This window comes from Oncorhynchus tshawytscha, linkage group LG02 (assembly GCF_018296145.1).
Source record: "Oncorhynchus tshawytscha isolate Ot180627B linkage group LG02, Otsh_v2.0, whole genome shotgun sequence".
NCBI classification, from domain to species: Eukaryota; Metazoa; Chordata; class Actinopteri; order Salmoniformes; family Salmonidae; genus Oncorhynchus; species Oncorhynchus tshawytscha.
In genome coordinates, this window is record NC_056430.1 from 33,842,290 (window position 1) to 33,864,515 (window position 22,226).

General features: G+C 41.2%; 1 protein-coding gene across 2 annotated transcripts in view; it reads right to left on the reverse strand.

The window, feature by feature from the left end:
- Positions 1-1,661: 1,661 nt before the first annotated feature.
- Positions 1,662-22,226, reverse strand: part of pfkfb4b (6-phosphofructo-2-kinase/fructose-2,6-biphosphatase 4b) — a 42,169-nt gene continuing 21,604 nt past the window's right edge. Inside the window, exons 1-14 of one of the 2 annotated variants that reach the window (XM_024377559.2) lie at positions 17,300-17,516; positions 8,374-8,490; positions 8,161-8,257; positions 7,770-7,836; positions 7,277-7,351; positions 7,086-7,142; positions 6,659-6,780; positions 6,283-6,490; positions 6,058-6,204; positions 5,680-5,784; positions 5,479-5,608; positions 5,199-5,261; positions 4,724-4,788; positions 1,662-3,852 (exon numbers count right to left, since the gene is read on the reverse strand). In XM_024377559.2, coding sequence (XP_024233327.1) covers positions 3,793-3,852; positions 4,724-4,788; positions 5,199-5,261; positions 5,479-5,608; positions 5,680-5,784; positions 6,058-6,204; positions 6,283-6,490; positions 6,659-6,780; positions 7,086-7,142; positions 7,277-7,351; positions 7,770-7,836; positions 8,161-8,257; positions 8,374-8,490; positions 17,300-17,420 — 1,434 coding nt within the window. In that variant the 5' untranslated portion in view covers positions 17,421-17,516 and the 3' untranslated portion in view covers positions 1,662-3,792. Of the gene's footprint in view, positions 3,853-4,723; positions 4,789-5,198; positions 5,262-5,478; positions 5,609-5,679; positions 5,785-6,057; positions 6,205-6,282; positions 6,491-6,658; positions 6,781-7,085; positions 7,143-7,276; positions 7,352-7,769; positions 7,837-8,160; positions 8,258-8,373; positions 8,491-17,299; positions 17,517-22,226 lie in introns of those variants that run through there. The other variant, XM_024377564.2, reaches the window with a different exon arrangement.

Here is a 22,226-nt window from a genome sequence, read left to right on the forward strand (position 1 = left end):
AACATGCAAATCGAAACAAACACTTAATTCCAAACAATTTGAACTCTTCTCAAAATTGTGTTTTTTGCAACAAAACTATACACACTAACCATAAAATCCGCTCTTATACACGCCAACTACACACAGATTTGAAAAATGTAAAAACACTACCATCTTGTGTATTTTGCATGTTCAATGTGCAGTGGAGTCCACAGCAGTTCATCATAGCACTCACACGTACATGTGCACAAATATATACAGTATGTATGCATATTCAGTATATATTTACGCTATAAACAGAAATGCAAGGGGGGAAAAACTATTTATTTCTCAAAACGTATTTTCATCCATATTTCGGGATGAACAGTAACAGACAAAACAAATACAGTTCAAGATAAACAAATAGGCTTGTTACTATAAAGAAAAAAACAATTAGGGTGCATCCTGTCTCCTATTTGGGTCTGGCCACAGCACCTCATCAACATCACAAGCGATGTTCTCTCTGGCTAAACAGCGGGGGAAGTAGCGTCTGGAGTGGCGTATCCAGCCCTGGCATGCCCCCTCGTTTATGTCACCACAGGCTCCCTCTTTGTCCTCGTCCCCCTCTTACGCTCTCCAAAATTTGCCTCCATTGTTGTCCAAACCAAGAAAGCCAACCTGAAGTCTATTTATAGCGCTCAATCTCTGATTTCTAAGTGAAGAAATTAGCTATAAGTGTTTTCACTCGTGAGCACTGGGTGTAGGTAATTGGCAAATGAGTGTGGCATTTTGAATGGAGGTGTTTTCCAAAGAAACACAGGATCTGTTAGTTTTGAAAGATGTCTAATGTAGAGAACTGTGTTTAGTAAAAAGTGTTTTAAAATTGCAAACTGAGTGTAAAGCAGATAACGTACTTGCAGTTTTGCAGACTTGGTCTGAAGATTAGGTACATGAGTTTATGGTTTCACTGAGTGTGCCTCAAGTACCACTTTTAATGTGTAAGCGATTGTTTGTTTTTTTACAAACTAATTGCATTCCAGGTGACTACCACATGAAGCTGGTTGAGAGAATGCCAAGAGTATGCAATGCTGTCAAGGCCAAAGGTGGCTACTTTAAAATTCAGTTGAAGCCGGCAGTTTACATACATACACCAGCTAATTTTCAGTTTCTCCCCCTCTCCACTCGGACAAATTCCAGACCGTTCTAGTACGTGTTGCTTGAGAACATGCTCTTTGCTAAGAAGCTAGAATTATATTTTTTTACATTTTAATTGAAAACAATTACAGTGAGGTACTTAATTGTTACGAAATTTGTTTTGATATTGAGATAAAAACAGCTGCTTTGGTCCTGTTTAAAAAAACAGCTTTCTGTTTGAATGTTATGTATAATACAAATTATACATCAAGCCAAAAACATGACAGCATGAGGGGATAGCAAGCATTTTTGAAACCGTCTGTTTGAGATACAAGTTTGAGGTGGGGTTTTTGAAGTGTTTCTCTCACTTATGCTTTGGCCACAAATACAAGTATAGGATGAATCAAAAACACTATTTGGGTAGGAGTTAAGATGAACTTTTAAGTGAGACTTTCACTGGACAGTTAAGGCCAAGGCTTGAGTAAGGACTCTATAAATATGGCTCTGACTATAACTACAAGAAACACTTCAAAGAGACATTTCTTTTAGCAGAAGACTACAGCAAGAGATTTAACAAAAAAAATATTTATTCCATTTGGATGATGTAGATATTTACATTGAATGCATCATACTCTTGGCACGTTGACAAACAAGTCAAAATGAACAAACAAGACATGGTGAACCTGCTGAAAACGATAAACAACCAGTGAGCGATTTATTGACATTCACAGCATTACTGACACCTGATTATTATGGTGATCATTACTTGTGTTTACACAGATATTAGTAGTCATTTCAATTGATTTGTCATGACACTACAGATGCTAAACTACAGCAGCATTTTAGACATTGAGCAATAGAGCCAAACACATTCTAGATAAAGCAGATCACTGATGCAACATGGAAAAAAAGTCAATCAGTTTAGATTTGAACTAGATGAAGATGACCTTGATTGAAAAAAATAGATGTGCAAAACCACCTTTATGTTAGATTTTATACCAGACATATATATATTTTAAAAAAATATTACCTACAATTTATGTCCCCACCTAGAGTCTGATTCCAAATATTACATCTTCTGCAGCGGGTAAATGCAATAGTTGGTTTAATAGGAAATTCACAAAATAAAAAAACATCTTAAACTTAAAAAAAAAAACTTGTTAACAGACAAATGGTTGGACAAAAACTAAAATACTAAGAACAAGGAGTATTACATTTAGCTTCCACAGGCTGCTAATTCTGATCTTTACCAAATGATTGGCAAAAGAGTTGATCTGATTGGTTAAAAGGCCAATTAGTGGACAAAGTTCAGAACTGGGCTGCCTGTGTAAACGCAGCCAGTGTCAAGACACTTTACAATTAGATTAAAAGCCATATGTCATGTATATAAAAAAGGTTTCACATCAGATTGTTCATAATACACTCACACACATACAAAACACACTCACAGGCACACATACCCCGATAGTGGGGTGAATCACCATTGAACTGGATTCCAGTTCTCTGGACGTTTAGACAGGCAGCCTAATTCTGATATTTTTTTCACAAAATTGTTTTTGATCAATCAGATCAGCTCTGAGAAATATCTGATATGATTGGTCAAAAGACCAATTTGTGGAAAAAAGATCAGGATTGGGATGCCTGTCTAAACACAGCCAATTTTGCACAGCAGGAAAGACACAGATCAGGTGAAGAACCAAGATTAAACAAGTATGTTTTTTTTTAAAGAACCTTAAAAAGTGGAAATCAGCAGTAGCTAATTACATTAGCTAATTTTTGGACTTATAAATGAATGATTCTTGAAGAATAAAATGTATAAATGCCTCCATCAGAACCCAAAATCTAAGCTTTTACTCCAATGTTTGTAACCAAAGTAAATGTAAACAAACACTATATAGCCTCAAAACATGGTTAAAATTCAATGTTGATATCATGGATGGTCATCCCAATTTGAGAATAGTTACATTTCTCCAGCCCATCCCTCAGCTTTCTACCGAAACCGGGGATCACTCTTCGTTATTGTTTCCTCTGCTGATTGCCGCTTTAGATAGAAATATGTCAAATGAAAGATTCGGATGCACTCTTTTCAAATCCCGCTGCAAGGATGTTTTAAAATAGCAATTTGCATTGATTTCTGATTGAGTAGATGAAGTAGCCATGGTGAGTGATGGCACTTTGGAGTCTAGGGCCTAGATTCAATCAGATCAAGCATTAACCAGTGGTAGCCAACACCTGCATAGCTGGTGTTTAGGAGGTGCTGGAAGTGGAACTGCTTTAGAGCTGTCTAATCTGAGTGGCTGCTCGTGCGGTTATTGTCACCAAGCCACACCCGTCCCACTCACATTAGAAGTACATAAAGAGAAAGTCAAGGCTATATAGAAATAATAACACTCAAATTGAACATCATTAACCTAAATAATGAGGATTCATATCAGCCTAATCGAGGTGTATATTACAACACATTCCCGTGTTTGAACTTGTAACAAGGCTGCATGGGATTATTACTAATGCGACTCGTCACATAAAATGGAAATGTCCGCAATAGGTATCACGCCGAGAGTCGCTTCCTGATTTGACAGCTCTAACGCCGTTACACCTACGACATTCCATGAATAAAAGCAATGAAACTGCTATGCAGTTGTCAGTTATCGCAGGTGAAGGAAGAACTGATTGAATCTAAACTTTGTGAGCCGTCACTCATCACTGGTGGGCGGGGACTGTGAACAGGGCTTCTTCCGGCATCCGTGAAATGTCTACATTCTGCACAATGAAAAGAGAGAGAAAGCAGTCAGTACTAGGACACATAAGGTTAGTTTAATTGAACCTTTTTCCTCTCTGTTTAGCAGTGTTCACATTGGCACTTTGAAGTGACTCAAATCCTACTTATTTGCATATCCGATTCGAAATCGGTACTTTTTCCTGCAGTCTTGAACAGCCAAAAAGTACATAAGATCGGATACCTAGGTGGTTTGACATCGGTTACAATCCGATTTCTGGCCATGCAACTTCTGTCTGAGCGGTCAAATCAGATTTATGCCCTCAAGTGGTTTATTATTAGTCATATTTATTTTTTCATTTTTTATTTAACTAGGCAAGTCCACTAAGAACACATTTTTATATATCTTGTTGCTTGCTTGTGGTAGCAAACTAGCTTCTTAATTATGTACATAAAAATGAGCGAATGTGCTAAAAAGTTAAACAGCTACCTAGCTAGCTAGTTGAGTGCTGTGGCTAGCCAAAAAGGACTGGTTTTGAAAGTTGGATCATCTTATCTTGAGGCTTTAAAAGTGTTGTTACACTATGATTTTGAACATTCAAAGCAAACATCCATGGCAGGCATCGTTGTCACCTTAGCACGCTACATAACGCCTCAGTGATAGGAAGCACAAGCACCACTACCAATCAGCCTACACACCAGTCATTACTATGACTACTGTAGCCTTGTCAGGAAATGAATGCTGTCTAAACACACAAATCCGATTTGGTAACGTGTAACTTGCTGTTTGGACAGTCAGTAGGCCAAAATGTATTTGAAAAACAAAAAAACGTATTTGAGCATTAAGGCCTGCAGTGTGACCAAGGCTTTTGAGAGTGCAAGCCCAGAAAGAGTGCTTCTGTCTGGGGTACCTACCTCTGGCCTGTCCCTATGGGTGTTCACAGCTTCCACATTCAACCAGACAGACTCTACTTTACATCCTACATGGACAGGATGGGAGACAAAACAAAACATGTTCCTTCGTCAGACCACTAGAGAGCAGCAGCAGTACACTGGGTCTAATACACAGATCAACACTACTAAGGTACATAAAATATAGGTGCAGTGTAAAGGACCCAGGTGTTCCAAATCAAATGGATAAATACATGTCATTGGAGTAAATATGCATGGAATATAAAAATAATATTTATAAAAATATAAAACACTAAAGCACACAATGCCACATTTTGTATCACAGTGTAATGATACACAAAAATGCTATTTCAGAATGTGTGGGAAGGGGGTCAGGTCCCCAGTGAAAGTTGCACCCCTGGAATAAAAGCATCTCATTGAAACCCCTATGCTGTGTTTATTAATACTTTCATGCAGTTATTGATAATAGTGTACTCACCATACGCCACAGGGGTCAGCTTCAATACAGTGTGCAAAGGGCACTTCAGGTAAGGCAGCTCCTCTGAAGAACAAAAACAGAACAATGTTGTAAAAGCCTAAATGGATTCAATTGAGTTGAGTTAGAGCTACTAAAATCATATACCAATGCTTATCTGATCATGACTGATGAACAGCACATGCAGAACACTCACTCTCCTATATGCTCAGTTTGTTATTGAATAGTAGGAATTAAACCGTAATACTGGGGTGTGTTGGGTATTTTAAGAGATATATGGTACCTGCACTCTTATCCAGGAAGTAAGCGAGCAGGCAGCGCATGACAGCCTGGTGACAGATGACCAGGACGTTCTCCTGCCTCTCCAGCTCCATGATGACTGGCTCCAACCGCTGCACCAGGTCCTCATAGGACTGAGGGGACAAGTAGAGGCCTGTTAACACACACACTTTGTCAGTCAGTGTTGGTGCTGTGATGGACTCACCTCTCCTTTAGGGTAGCGGTAGCGGTATTTGTCCTGGTCTCTCAGTGAAAACTCCACAGGGAAATGTACCTGGATCTCCTCATACGTCATCTCTTCACACACACCCTAGGAGAGGGAAACAAAGTAAAACAAGCTGTTTAACAGTAGGGTTAGGATACATGGGAAGTGGGAACCACCAATCCCATTGGCTGACTCAGAGCATAAATCGTAGATACACTATGAAAGAATAAATACAAACAAAATACCAAGTCTAAACACACATGCAACAAAAAACTAAAAGGTTGTTTAACAGCAGGCTTAGGAGACATCACATTGAAATTAAAAGGACACATTAAATTCATATTTCAGGCCAAAATTGCATACACACACAAAACTTACAGCATCAATCTCGTTGAGAGCCTTCCACTGCTCATAGGGGACAGCCACGGCCTCGGCTGTCTGAATGGTTCTCTTCATCTGACTGGTCCACACCTTCAGATTCTTAATGTTTTGCTCCTGGATAAACTTCCCCAGACACTTTGCAAACTGACCAACAGAAAAGGGAGAGAAAGATTGTTGCATATACATTTTTATTACGAAAAGACAGATGGCAAATCAACAAACCTCCTTGCCCCTGCCAGACAGGCCTGAGTCTCCTCCGATGCGTCCTTTGACGTTGAGGTCACTCTCTCCATGGCGACACAGGTAGATGGAGCGTGGTGTGATGTGGATATTCATTAGGTAGTAGACAATGCGGCTCTGGATGTGGTCCAGCACCCTGTTCACCAGGTATCTCCGGCCCACGTCCATGATCTTAATGTAGGACAGATCCCTGGGGTGGGGGATGGAGTAGGAGTGACTATCAGATCTATTAGCAGTGTGAGGTTAAGACTGCTGACCTTGTCCATGTGTATTCTGAGTATGTGTTTGCATTCTCACTTGTCCAGTATCTTGTCAAAACGTATTCTGAAACCACTAGTATGTGTGTGCGCGTGCTCACCTGTCTAGAACCTCATCCAGTGGCTGGTAAGAGTTCTCGTAGCACTTGATTCTCTTCATGAAGTCCTCGATGACCTGCTCTGTATTACAGTCTATGTAGTCAGGACTACCCAGCTTCACTTGCTGCACAGACAGATATGAAATACAGACAGTAAGAGGAAATACAGACAGTAAGAGGAAATACAGACAGTAAGAGGAAATGAGTTGAGAGAAAAAGAGGGAAAACATCTTGCGTGTCTGAATGTTTGCCAGGGCATATCAACAGAAAGATAGTACAAATTATTCATCAGGAGGCCTGTCACACAGGAATATCAATTATTAAAGCAGAAGTCTTGAATTTTATGAGCAAGTATGCTTAATAATGTCTGCTCTTTTATATAACCAGTGACACACGAACAGTGCTGAAAGATAGCAGAGATGTCACGCACCACTATGTTCTCTGCAATGACATCAGGGTCTTCACACACAGACTCCACAAAGAACACCTGGGAGGTTGAAAATGAAGACTCAGTATAAAATACATTACAGTGAAATATACTGTACACTATAAGAAAAGGTAGTGAAGCCAAAGAATAAACAATAACTACAGATACTAACACCTGGCCCTGTGGTTCCATACCTTAAAGCCATTCTGCTCTGCAAACCTGGTGATGGTCCATCTCCTCTCCCTGGTGGTGTTAGTGGCATCAAACACCTGAGGTAAGGAACATCAACTCCAGTCAGTCACAACATCCTCATTGCATTCAGGTTAGGAGTCCTGGCAGCATCAAGCACATACATGAACATGTATAGGAGGTGCTGCACTTACCCAAACAAGTCTTATAGACTGAAGAGCAATAGTGGGAACAAGGGTGCACACGCCAAAACACAAGTTATTCTCTGCATAGTAGGCTAGATTAATTACATACCTGTATATTGAATTTAACATTCAAGACAGCCCTGGCATTTGAATACATGTACCGAATGTACATAAATACATTCAGTAAATGTAATTACCAAGCAAGAAATAACTATTGGCGTGTGCACCATTTTCCCACTATTTAGCAACATCCTCATTCACACTGTGATCATGAACCAAACAAGTCACCGTGGGCCTGATCTGCTCTACTCACCGCCACCTGGCCTCCCTCCACAGTCAGGTACTGGCACACATCACTCAGCGCTGTCAGTGCACACTGCCTATGGGTGGACACGTACACAACAGAATCAGAAAGATGGCAAGAAACTACTTCAAGAGACAATATAGGTACAGATCTATGATAATTAACTGAATTGAAACTTTGCTAAAATAAAGCAACTGGGTCAAAATGTATTTTGTGGATATTAATGTAAATAGATACAGTTGAAAGAGGGGGGGTGGAAAGAAGTATCTACCTAGAAGAGCCCAACAAAGAGCCTATTCCCTGTCACTTTGGCCTGTAATGAGGGATAAGTGAATAGAGTGTTGGGTTAGGCCTAACTTGTCCCATGCATTTCAATCCATCAGCCCTTCTCCAGCCTCACCTCCTGATCTTCAGACCCTCTTCATTGTCTGGATGGAAAAACTCAAAAGACTTGTAGATCTTCACACACTCCCTCCTGTACTGACCCACGTTGAACTCTAAACAACACAGATACTTTTAGTCAAGATAAACATGTTGAAGAGGAAACCCTATTCCCTGTGTGTATGTGTCTGTGTGTGTATGTGAGACCGAGAGAAAAAGCTTGACCTAGTACCTTTGGTTGGCACACCAATCCAGTTGAGATAGCGGGTCAGCTTCTTGGAGATGTAGGTCTTCCCTCTCGCTGGGAGGCCCACCGTCACAATGAGGGTGGGACAGTTGGTCATACATACTGAGAGAGAAAGAGGAGATACAGAAAAATAGGAAGAGAGAAACAGAAAGTTGAATGAACACAGACATTGTGAATATCAGTGGAAGGTACAGTCTATTGTTGAATCAAGTGGGACCTTGCCCCATTAACGCAGAAACGAATCGAACAACTCAAGACGTTAATTAATGCGTAGACTGGATGGAGTAGCTTTGGGTGATCATTTGAGTGAAGGTAAAGCAGACAAACAGATACATGCATTCACAATGAGAATTGAAACCCCTAGCATATCTGAGCCAACTGAGGAACAATGAGAATGTAGAGAGGAGAAGTAGGCATGAATTGTGTTGTTGACAGAGGGAATCTAGGAATAAAAATAAATTGCTCCCATACCGGAGAGCAAGTCAAACAGACTATGGCTTTGCAAAGGCTGGTGAAGCTGCGAGACACATATTTGCAGATGTAATTATACTAGGGTAAATAGACCTGACGCTAAGACGGATCCACAGACTGCACACAGGCATACTAGCCGATGAGCCTAGAACAACCAACTTACATTGATCAACTACAGAACAGCCTTATTGAAACCTTCAACAAAAGTTCAAAAAGAGTGACACAGCATAAAACGCTGACAAACTGCTTGCTCCTAGTGCTGAGGGCAAAAAAAGCATCTAATGACATACTTAGACCACTCGTAGAAAAGCTGAGGCAGGCATTAGATTACGAGCTCCTACGAATGTTGAAACGATGAACTTAGCCTTAAGATGCTTTTGGTAAACCAGGCCTGGTTTGACAAAGTCATCCTGTGGCCCTCTTCTAAACAGAGGGAAAAGTAGGCAACTGTACTACAAACTCTGGCTGCTAACAGGCTATCCCTCCTCCTTGGTAAACAAGCAATTGTAATCCCCTCCACTGGCCCTATGAAATCACACCAAGCCTGGCATGGTTCTGTGTTCTAGTATTTTTCCAATTACTGTGCCAAATATACAACGAGCCAAAGTAGGCACAACCACCTCTGAAATCTTCAGCGGTTGCACCTGAGGGAGAGAGTCGAGCTCAGCACAAGGGAGCGTCTGGAATAGGTCAGAGGGAGAACAGTGTTTTTTTAGTGTGAGAACACGGAACAAGTCAAACCTAAAATATTACAGATTCCAAGCAGTGGCTGACCGAACCCTTGGTTGACTCAGCGAAAAGTAGACAGTGTTCCACAGGTGGTGAGACAAACCAAGACTGCAGAGTAATCATCTGCTGCCTACCTACCACACACAAATAACACTGCCCTCCACACAAACAAAATCTCTTCTGCAACACATTTATGCAGCAGTATACCACCCTGAATCCCATTGCTGGCTTGCCTTTGAAGCTACGCCTGGTCAGTCCTTGGATGGGAGATCAGATGCTGCTGAAAGTGGTGTTGGAGGCCTTTAGGGAGCACTCTTCCCTCTGATTAAAGGAGATCCCAATGCCCCAGGGTAGTGACAGGGACACTGCCCCACGTAAGTTGCCGTCTTTCGGATGGGACGTTAAACAGGTTTCCTGACTTCCTGTGGTCACTAAAGATCACATGACACTTATAGGAAAAGTAGGGGTGTTAACCCAGGTGTCCTGGCTAAATTCCCAATCTGGCCCTCATACCATCATGGCCACCATCCCAGCTTCCAATTGGCTCATTCATCCCCTCTTCCCCCCTGTAACTCTACCCCAGGTCATGGCTGTAAAAGAGAATATGTTCTTAGTCAATTTACCAGGTAAAATAAAGATTAATTAAAGAAATATGCCCTCTAAGGAAATGTTCTTCATAAAACCGTCTGGGGAAATCCCTGTTGGGACCCGAACCCACAGTGAAGGGACATATGGAAGTTCTGTAGTGAATCAGTAAGTTTTCCCCAACTGTTTGTTTTGGACTTTTGACTATGGTTGGCTGCCTGTTATTCTGCCGCGCAACAATAACAGTGGCTCATATTGATCGTTTACCAGTCCCTTCTCAATGCTGCTGGGCCATAGACAGGTGGACCAAACAAACAAATACACAAACAGGCGCTCCTGTGCGGTCCTTTCCATAAGTTCAACGTCGCCTTCACTGTGCATATATTTGCTCAAATGATGTTTAAAGTGCGGCTGAACTCACAGAATTTGCCTGGGCTTTTCTGCTGCTCAATAAGAAAACGAGATTTGCGTCTTGGGGGGGGGGCAGTTGTAACACTGACAAAGATGAGAACAGACAGTGGAGAGCAACCTGGACGTCTCGGCCAGCGGAGCCCTTGAGTGGATGTTGAACTGGATGTGGAATGAGCTAGACGGCACAGAGTTTTTAATACACGTCCGGACACCATCTTGTAGAGCAAAGAGAGCGAGCCGTCTATGGCAGCCAAGGGGAAGCTGTGGCTGAGTGGAGGACGCTGCTAACTTGTACAACACATTTCTTCTACTACAGCTCATCTCACAGGCTCTTTGTGCCAATTATACAAAGAGTCCAAAACATTAGGATCACCTTCCTAATATTGAGTTGCCCTCAGAACAGCCTCAAATCATCGGGGTATGGAATCTACAAAGTGTTGACAGCATTCCAGCGAGTTGGCTGGATGTCCTTTGGGTGGTGGATCATTCTTGATCCACACAGGAAACGGTTGAGTGTGAAAAACCCAGCAGCATTGCAGTTCTTGACACACTCAAACCAGTACGGGTGGCACCTACTACCATACCCAATTCAAAAGGCACTTACATTTTTGTCTTGCCCATTCACCCTTTGAATGGCACACATACACAATCCATGTCTAAATTGTCTCAAGGTTTAACAACCCTTCTTTAACCTGTCTACTCCCTTTCATATACACTGACTGAACTGGATTTAACAAGTGACATCAAGAGATCATAGACTGACCGGGTGAAAGCTATGTCATGGAAAGAGCAGTTTTGTATACTCACAGTGCATTGGTTCAATATCACCTTCTCACGATAAAAAGCCATCACAATTTTTCCATCCTTACTTTCTATGCTACAATACTGTATTGATTGTTGCTATTAAAAATGGACACTTCAGCTATTTATATTTTCCTGTTGAGAAACAATATCCCATGTATAAATCCAGTAATGTACAGTCGTGGCCAAAAGCTTTGAGAATGACAAATATTAATTTCCACAAAGTTTGCTGCTTCAGTGTCTTTAGATATTTTTGTCAGATGTTACTATGGAATACTGAAGTATAATTAAACATTTCATAAGTGTCAAAGGCTTTTATTGACAATTACATGAAGGTGATGCAAAGAGTCAATATTTGCAGTGTTGACCCTTCTTTTTCAAGACCTCTGCAATCTGCCCTGGCATGCTGTCAATTAACTCCTGGGCCACATCCTGACTGATGGCAGCCCATTCTTGCATAATCAATTCTTTGAGTATGTCAGAATTTGTGGGATTTTGTTTGTCCACCCGCCTCTTGAAGATTGACCACAAGTTCTCAATGGGATTAAGGTCTGGGGAGTTTCGTGGCCATGGACCCAAAATATCGATGTTTTGTTCCCCGAGCAACTTAGTTATTACTTTTGCCTTATGGCAAGGTGCTCCATCATGCTGGAAAGGCATTGTTCGTCACCAAACTGTTCCTGGATGGTTGGGAGAAGTTGTTCTCGGAGGATGTGTTGGTACCATTCTTTATTCATGACTGTGTTCTTAGGCAAAATTGTGAGTGAGCCCACTCCCTTGGCTGAGAAGCAACCCCACACATGAATGGTCTTAGGATGCTTTATTGTTGACATGACACATGACTGATGGTAGCGCTCACCTTGTCTTCTCCGGACAAGCGTTTTTCCAGATGCCCCAAAATGTCAGAAAGGGGATTCATCAGAGAAAATGACTTTACCCCAGTCCTCAGCAGTCCAATCCCTATACCTTTTGCAGAATATCAGTCTATCCCTGAGGTTTTTGCTGGAGAGAAGTGGCTTCTTTGCTGTCCTTCTTGACACCAGGCCATCCTCCAAAAGTCTTTGCCTCACTGTGCATGCAGATGCACTCACACCTGCCTGCTGCCATTGCTGAGCAAGCTCTGTACTGGTGGTGCCCTGATCCCGCAGCTGAATCAACTTTAGGAGACGTCCTGGCCCTTGCTGGACGTTCTTGGGTTCCCCAAAGCCTTCTTCACAACATTTGAACCGCTCTCCTTGAAGTTCTTGATGATCCGATAAATGGTTGATTTAGGCGCAATCTTACTGGTAGCAATATCCTTGCCTGTGAAGCCCTTTTTGTGCAAAGCAATGATGACGGCACGTGTTTCCTTGCAGGTAACCATGGATGACAGAGGAAGAACAATGATTCCATTACTGAATTATTCTTTGTAAAAATATCAAACATTTAAATACCATTTTAGAAGATAAAGTAAAAATCCAAACCAGTCATTGATTGCCGGCCCCAACGCCAAACCCTACGCTGGCAGTTATTGTTCTTTCCCCATGAGTCACTGTAGAAACAACATAGCCACTACCACTTCCTCAAAATAGTCAGAATTAATATAAGATAAATCAAGTAACCAAATTGACTTTTTTGCAGCGGTCGTAGTCGCGCAACTTTATCTGGCTAAGGTGTTTGATGCACTATTTCTCAAGCAAAGATGGACCATTTTTCATGGCCAAAGTCTAACTCCGTTTCTGTTTGAAAATTGAAAGAGGCGGAGGGTGCCTTTGGTGGTTCTTCGAAGTGTCATTCTGGTCATACGGGCCAGAACCAATGTAGGTAGTTTGTTAACTAAGCTAGCCAGTAACTCCTCCAGTATGTGTTGACGTCATTTCACAGGATTTGTTGTTGGACAGAAGATGTAGAGAATCGTTAAGATATAGCACAGTCTCAATTCTCACTTCAAATCAAAATCGCATTTGTCATGCACCAAATACAACAGTTCTAGACCGTGAAATGCTTGCTCACGAGCCCTTCCCAACAAGGCAGAGTTAAAAAATATTAATATAAATAAAAATAGTAACACGAGGAATACAATACACAAGAATTAAGCTACCTACAGGGAGTACCAGTGCCAGAACAATGTGCAGGGGTAAGAGGTACTTGAGGTAGATATGTACATAAAGGCATGGTAAAGTGACTAGACAACAGGATAGACAATAATAGAGTAAAAATAACTGAGTAACAGCAGTATATGATAAGTATGAAAGTGTGTGTTGTGTCTGTAAGCGGGTTTTGTGTAAGAGTGTCAGTGTAGTGTCTGAATGAACACACACACACAACAGTTTGGGTGTCACTTAGAAATGTCCTTATTTTTGAAAGAAAAGCTCATTTTTTTGTCCATTAAAATAACAGAAAATTGATCAGAAATACAGTGTAGTCAGTTAAAATGTTGTAAATGACTATTGTAGCTGGAAACGGCAGATTTTTTAAATGGAATATCTACATAGGCATACAGAGGCCCATTATCAGCAACCATCACTCCTGTGTTCCCTAATCCAAGTTTATCATTTTAAAAAGCCAATTGACCATTAGAAAACCCTTTTGCAATTATGTTAGCACCGTTGAAAATGGTTGTGCTGATTAAAGAAGCAATGAAACTGGCCTTCTTTAGACTAGTTGAGTATCTGGAGCATCAGCATTTGTAGGTTCGATTACAGGCTCAAAATGACCAGAAACAACGATCTTTCTTCTGAAACTCGTCAGTCTATTCTTGTTCTGAGAAATGAAGGCTATTCCACAAGAGAAATTGCCAAGAAACTGAAGATTTCATACAATGCTGTGTACTACTCCCTTCACAGAACAGCGCAAACTGGCCCTAACCAGAATAGAAAGAAGAGTGGGAGGCCCCGGTGCACAACTGAGTGAGAGGACAAGTACATTAGTGTCTAGTTTGAGAAACAGATGCCTCAAGTCCTCAACTGGCAGCTTCATTAAAACGGTACCCGCAAAACACCAGTCAACGTCAACAGTGAAGGGGTGACTCCGGGATGCTGGCCTTCTAGGCAGAGTTACAAAGAAAAAGCCATATCTCAGACTGGCCAATAAAAATAAAAGATTAAGATGGGCAAAAGAACACAGACACTGGACAGAGGAACTCTGTCTAGAAGGCCAGCATCCCATAGTTGCCTCTTACTGTTGAGACTGGTATTTTGCTGGTTTGCTGTATAACCCCCCAAAAAACAAGTGTTAAACAAATCAAAAATATATTTCAGATTCTTCAAAGTAGCCACCCTTTGCCTTGATGACAGCTTTGCACATTCTCGGCATTCTCTCAAATAGCTTAATGAAGTAGTCACTTCGAATGCATTTCAATTAACAGGTGAGCCTTGTTAAAACTTCATTTGTGGAATTTCTTTCCTTCTTAATGCATTTGAGCCAATCAGTTGTGTTGTGACAAGGTAGGTGTGGTATACAGAAGACAGCCTATTTTGGTAAAAGACCAAGTCCATATTATGGCAACAACCTCTCAAACAAACAAAGACAAATGACAGTCCATCGTTATGTTAAGACGAGGTCAGTCAATACGGAAAATTTCAGTGCAGTCGCAAAAAACATCAAGCGCTATGATGAAACGGGCTCTCATGAGGACCGCCACAGGAAAGGAAGACCCAGAGTTACCTCTGCTGCAGAGGATAAGTTGATTAGAGTTACCAGCCTCAGATTGGAGCCCAAATAAATGCTTTACAGTGTTCAAGTAACAGACACATCTCAACATCAATTGTTCAGAGGAGACTGTGTGAAATCAGGCATTCATGGTTGGATTGCTGCAAGAAACCACTACTAAAAGGACACCAATAAGAAGAAGAGACTTGCTTGGGCCAAGAAACACAAGTATGGAAATTTTTGGTTCTAACCGCTGTGTCTTTGTGAGACGCATAGTTGAATGGATGATCTCCGCATGTGTGTTTCCCACAGTGAAGCATGGAGGAGGTGTGATGGTGCTTTGCTGGTGACACCATCAGTGATTTATTTAGAATTCAAGGCACACTTAACCAGCATGGCTACCACAGCACTCTGCAGTTATACGCCATCCCATCTGGTTTGTGCTTAGTGGGACTATCATTTGTTTTTCAAAAGGACAATGATCCAACAGACCTCCAGGCTGTGTATTTGACCAAGAAGGAGCGTGATGAGTGCTGCATTAGATTACCTGGCCTCCACAATCACTCGACCTCAACCCAATTGAAATGGTTTGGGATGAGTTGGAGCGCAGAGTGAAGGAAAAGCAGCCAACAAGTGCGCAGCATATGTGGAAACTCCTTCAAGACGGTTGGAAAAGCATTCCAGGTGAAGCTGGTTGAGACAATGCCAAGTGTGCAAAGCTGTCATCAAGGCAAAGGGTGGCTACTTTAAAGAATCTAAAATCCAAAATATATGTTGATTTGTTTAACACTTTTTTTGGTTGCTACATGATTCCATATGTGTTATTTCATAGTTTATGTCTTCACTATTATTATACAATGTAGAAAATAGTAAAATAAAGAAAAACCCTTGAATGAGTAGATGTGCAAACTTTTGACTGGTACTGTAAATAAATCAGAGGCGCTGCGTAATGGGCAGGTTTGTCTCAGGTCCTGCTGCTATGAGTGGATAGAGTGTAATCAGCCATCAATCATGACAATTCGCCCTCGTAAATCATAGATGCACAGATGGATAGTCCGGCATCCCTGTGACACTAGCTAAACTGCTCTGAGACCCCCATCCGCGGGGGACTAGGCTACAGCCTAAACGCCTACCTACCCAAGATTCCCAACCAACGTGTCTCCAGTACATGTACTCTGTTAATTTGATTATGTTGACAGTTTGAGAAATTGCCTGAGCTGTGTTGAGAATTTGAAAAGAATGAATGCCAATGGTCTAATATTCTAGAACATTGCATACGTACATGTTTGGTCTGAGTCCGCAGATACAGAGACGCTATAGTCTGGCATCCAATTGTGACATAGCTTCGTAGCGCTCTGAGACCACCATCCACGGGACTAACAGCCCTAATGCGCACCTAGCCAGAATTCCCAACCACTGCACTGCGTCCATTTGAACGTGTTTGACAGTTTTGATTGAGCCACGCAGATAATTCGAAAATCGAGATGTATGAAAGCCAATGGTCCAATATTGTAGAACACGCGTTTTGGACTTTAGTGGCACTTTAATGGGCAAGTGCATGATTGTAATCCAAACCAACCCTCATGTAAATTGTGACAACCTCAGTTACACACATCTCACAAAACTCTGTTTTGGAATAGACTGACTTTATGACCAAAGTTATCCTACTTACACGTCTTAGTCAATTTTGCCATTGGAATACGTGTTTGACTAATACCGATGCCACATATGCCATTTCCACTAGATATGTTGGTTTTAGCATTCAGTTTCCCTTTAAACATGTTTAGTTAAACAATAAAATAACCTTGTTTTACCCTACATCGGCATGGTTGGGTTGATCGGTGGTGCGATCACGGACCAACGGGCGCGTTGTCATGTGCGTGTCATCTGCCTGGTCTAATTCAATTCTGAGCGCTTCCATACCCTTTCGATATCATAGACCATTTCTCTAGCAATTCATATAGTCATAGCCTATGCGTAATTGCAATATTGGCATGAATAAACATTTGAAAATGGAAATACCCAAATAAAAATATTTTAAAAAGTGGATTAATTGAAGACGAAATCGAAATGATTCAATATTAGGCTAGTCCCTTGAAGAAAATCCTGACCTTGTCATGCTGCGCAACGCCACTGTGTAGAACACCTGGGAATCTCGAACTTCGATGAAGTACAACATATCTACATTTGTTTAAAATATAAAGTATTTGGCCAAATCGAGCATACCCTTCCGCTGCGCCCATGCACTGTTGGCACAAGCCGGTGTTTCTCCAAGGCAACTTACCCCTTCTTTGTAAAATGTGTACAAAGAGCCCGTTTTTCCATGGCATCCATATTTTCTTCAGCGGGTTCTGAGTAAGCTCACGGGGTGATGTAGCCATTATATGGTATTCGTTGGAAGTCATCCTGGTCGCTGCACCTGTCCCGTTTTAAGCGACAGAAGCGATATTCTACTTAATGACAGCTAGTTTGAGCAACAGAGCTGCGAGGGAATGATATCATATTGGCTGAGGAACATAAAACGTATATCATTACCGTAATGTCACTACGCTGAGCGCATTAATGGTGGAGGCTACTTTTATTATCATTCAATAAAGTTGAGCAAAACGTTGTAATTTAGGCTATTTTCTGTTTATTTACGTTTCTATGAAGATGACCTGCCATTAACTCAGCATCTGTGTGTGAGGTCTGACTTTATTGTATGGGGCTTACTTGAAAAGGGATGCCAATGTCAATGACTTCCCTGTTTCAGTCTACAGGCCCAGGCTTAAATGCAACATTAACATAATAACATGCCATGTTATATAGGAAGACCATTAATGCTCCAAATACTGTCAGAGTTAGGGGAAAATATACATAGCCCGTTTGATTTTAAAATGCTTCAAAATGCATTGTTCACGTTATAACAATATGGCTACTGCATGCTACAATTTAACAACCCAACTGTGCTTGTACCGTAATATCGTAGAACAGTGCCCCAAAAAAGAGGGGCGCACTAAACTAAAGTAGGGGAAAGATAAGAAACGAGTCTTCCGCTGTTCGCATGCAACGCACATGGACAGAGAATGTTGATGTGAATTTAACCAATCACAGGTGAAAAGAGGAAATGCATCATCCAATGGTAAGGCCGACACATTGGTCAGGAGGGCGTGTTCACTGCATGGGATCTAATGATAAACAACACAACACATCATGCTAATTCATGGCATATATTCACGTTAGTTAACAGCAGTCGGACAGCTACCTGGCCAAACCGGGTGATAAGCGGTAGTGTAAAGTACTTAAGTACAAATACTTTAAAGTACTACTTAAATCGTTTTTTGGGGTATCTGTACTTTACTTTAATTTGATTTTGGAATGTAGTGAAGTAAAAGTACGTGCTTTTTACTCCTTACATTTTCCCTGACACCTAAAAGTACTTGTTACATTTTAAATGCTTAGCAGGACAGGAAAATGGTTAAATTCTTGCACTTATCAAGAGAACATGCCTGCTCATCCCTACTGCCTCTGATCTGGCAGACTTACCAAAGACAAATGCTTGTTTGTAAATGAGGTGTGAGTGTGCCCCTGGCTAGCAGTAACAATGGTGCCATCTGGTTTGTTTAATATATGGAATTTGAAATGATTTATACTTTTACCTTTGATACTTAAGTATATTTTAGCAATTCAATTTGCTTTTGATACGTAAGTAAATGTAAAACTCCAGAGTGGTGCAGGGGTCTAAGGCACTGCATCTCAGTGCTAGAGGCATCACTACAGACATTGGTTCGATTCCAGGCTGTATCACAATCGGCTGTGATTGGGAGTCCCATAGGGCAGCGCACAACTGGCCCAGCATCGTCCGGTTTAGGGTTTGGCCAGGGTAGCCGACATTGTAAATAAGAATTTGTTATTAACTGACTTGTCTGGTTGTATAAAACTCAAATACTTTTACTCAAGTAGTATTTTACTGGGTGACTTTCGCTTGAGTCATTTTTTTATGAAGGTATCTTTACTTTTACTCAACAATTGGGTAATTTTTCCACCACTGGTGATAAGTTTCCCTACACAGAAAGTGTCATTGAAACAGAGTTGATTAAAAGTTAATTAATATATGTTTATTATGCCACTAACAGTCAGTTTGAACTGTAGCAATAGGATAAACACAGCTTCTAACCAGTGTGTTGTTTTATAGTGCCTATATCGTAATATAATAGAACAGTGCGCCCTCAACAGTGCATCTGACAGCACATTGTGCTAAAAAGAGGGGCGCACTCGGCAAAATGAAGGGGAAAGGTTAAGATAACACGCACTAGTTTTGAGAAAAATACGTCTTCCGCTGTTCACATGCAACGTACATGGACAGTGAATGTTAATGTGAATTTAACCAATCACGGGTGAAAACGGAAAATGTATCGTCCAATGATAGGGCTGACACATTGGTCGGGAGGGCGTGTTCACTGCATGGGGATCTGAAGATAAACGCAGTGGTCAAAGAGTGGGAGGTGTACAATTCATTCATGTTTAGCAATTCGAACAAACTGTTCAGAACCAACTCCCTTCCTCTGCCTCAAAATAACCTGGATGAAAATAATCCAAGGTAAACATACCATACACAGTACATAACTGTATTTTGCAACAACACATCATACTGATTCATAGCATAGATTCACAGGTTAGTTACAGCAGTCTGACAGCTTTATCCACCATCTTCCTGGACAAACTGGGTGATTATGAGTTTCCCTAATCAGAAATTGTAATTGAATCAGAATCGATTAAAAGTGAATTAAAACACGTTTATTATGCCACTAACAGTCGGTCTGTGTTTTTAATTGTAGAAATAGGATAAAAAACAGATTTTAACCAATGTGTTGTTTTATTGGCCAGCTGACAAAGTTCTACTAATGGGCAGAATATTGAATCATGTTGCAATATTGTAGCTACAGTTTTCCAAAATTGCCAGTACTCACTTTCAGAGTTAGAGGGATCATAGCACCCCCTTGTGGCATTTCCTAGCGGAAAACTGTGGACTTTCTAAAAACACTGGGAGGGGCTGTGTACCCACTCAATCCCCCATTGACACCAAGTAACATAGTAATGGAGATAATACAATCATATCTATCCACACACACACACAACCGGTCAAACGTTTTAGAACACCTACTCATTCAAGGGTTTTTATACGTTTACTATTATCTACATTGTAGAATAATAGTGAAGACATCAAAACTATGAAATAACACATATGGAATCATGTAGTAACCAAAAAAGTGTTAAACAAATCAAAATATATTTTATATTTAGCCTCCCATTTATTTGATGACAGCTTTGCGCACTCTTGTCATTCCCTCAACCAGCTTCATGAGGTTGTCACCTGGAATGCATAACAGGTGTGCCTTCTTAAAACTATATTTGTGGAATTTCTTTCCTTAATGTGTTTGAGTCAGTTGTGTTGTGACAAGAACAGCTCAAATAAGCAAAGAGAAACTAGAGACCATTATTACTCTAAGAAGTTATGGTCAATCAATACGGAACATTTCAAGAACTTTGAAAGTTTCTTCATGTGCAGTCGCAAAAACCATCAAGCGCTATGATGAAACTGGCTCTCATGAGGACTGCCACAGGAATGGAAGACCCAGAGTTACCTCTGCTGCAGAGGATAAGTTCATTAGAGTTACCAGCCTCAGATAAATGCTTCACAGAGTTCAAGTAATAGACACATCAACATCAACTGTTCAGAAGAGACTGTGTAATAGGCCTTCATGGTCGAATTGCTTGCAAAGAAACCACTACTAAAAGGACACCAATAATAAGAAGACACTTGCTTTGGACAAGAAACACGAGCAATGGACATTAGACCGGTGGAAATTTGTCCTTTGGTCTGATGAGTCCAACTTTGAGATTTTTGGTTCCAACTGCCATGTCTTTGTGAGACGCAGTGTAAGTGAACGGATGATCGCCGCATATATATATATATATTTCACACCGTAAAGCATGTGTGGGGGGGGCTTTGCTGGTGACAGTCTGATCTATTTAGAATTCAAGGCACACTTAACCAGCATGGCTACCACAGCATTCTGCAGCGATACACCATCCCATCTGGTTTGGGCTTAGTGGGACTATCATTTCTTTTTCAACAGGACAATGACCCAACACACCTCCAGGCTGTGTAAGGGCTATTTTACCAAGATGGAGAGTGATGGAGTTCTGCATCAAATGACCTGGCCTTCACAATCGCCCGACCTCAACCAAATTGAGATGGTTTGGGATAAGTCAGACCGTAGAGTTAAGGAAAAGCAGCCAGCTAGTACTCAGCATATGTGGGAACTCCTTCAAGCCTGTTGGAAAAGCATTCCAGGTGCAGCTGGTTGTGAGAATGCCAAGAGTGTGCAAAGCTGTCATCGTGGCAAATGGTGGCTAAAATATATTTTGTTTAACCCTTTGATTACTACATGATTCCATATGTGTTATTTCATAGTTTTGATGTCTTCACTATTATTCCACAATGTAGAAAATAGTAAAAATAAAGAAAAACCCTTACAGCCGTATTCTAAAATTTATGAAAGTTTTTTCCCTTCAAATCAACACACAATACTCCATAATGACAAAGCAAAAACAGGTTTTTAGAAATGCATATAACCCCTCCCCCCTGGAAATATCACACTCACATAACTATTCATACCCTTTACTCAGTACTTTGTTGAAGCACCTTTGGCAGCGATTACAGCCACAAATCTTCTTGGGTATGACGCTACAAGCTTGACACACCTGAATTTGGGGAGTTTCTCCCATTCTTCGCTGTAGATCCTCTCAAGCTCAGTCAGGTTGGATGGGGAGCATCGCTGCACAGCTATTTTCAGGTCTCTCCAGAGATGTTCGGTCGGGTTGAAGTCCGGGCTCTGGCTGGGCCACTCAAGGACATTCAGAGACTTGTCCTGAAGCCACTCCAGCGTTGTCTTGGCTGTGTGCTTAGGGTCATTGTCCTGTTGGATGGTGAACCTTCGCCCCTGTCTGAGGCCCTTAGCGCTCTGGAGCAGATTTTCATCAAGGATCTCTGTACTCCATTTATCTTTCCCTCGATCCTGACTAGTTTCCTAGTCCCTGCCAGCGAAAAACATTCCCACAGCATGATGCTGCCAGGTTTCCTCCAGACGTGACGCTTGGCATTCAAGCCAAAGAGTTCAATCTTGGTTTCTTCAAACCAGAGAATCTTGTTTCTCATGGTCGGAGAA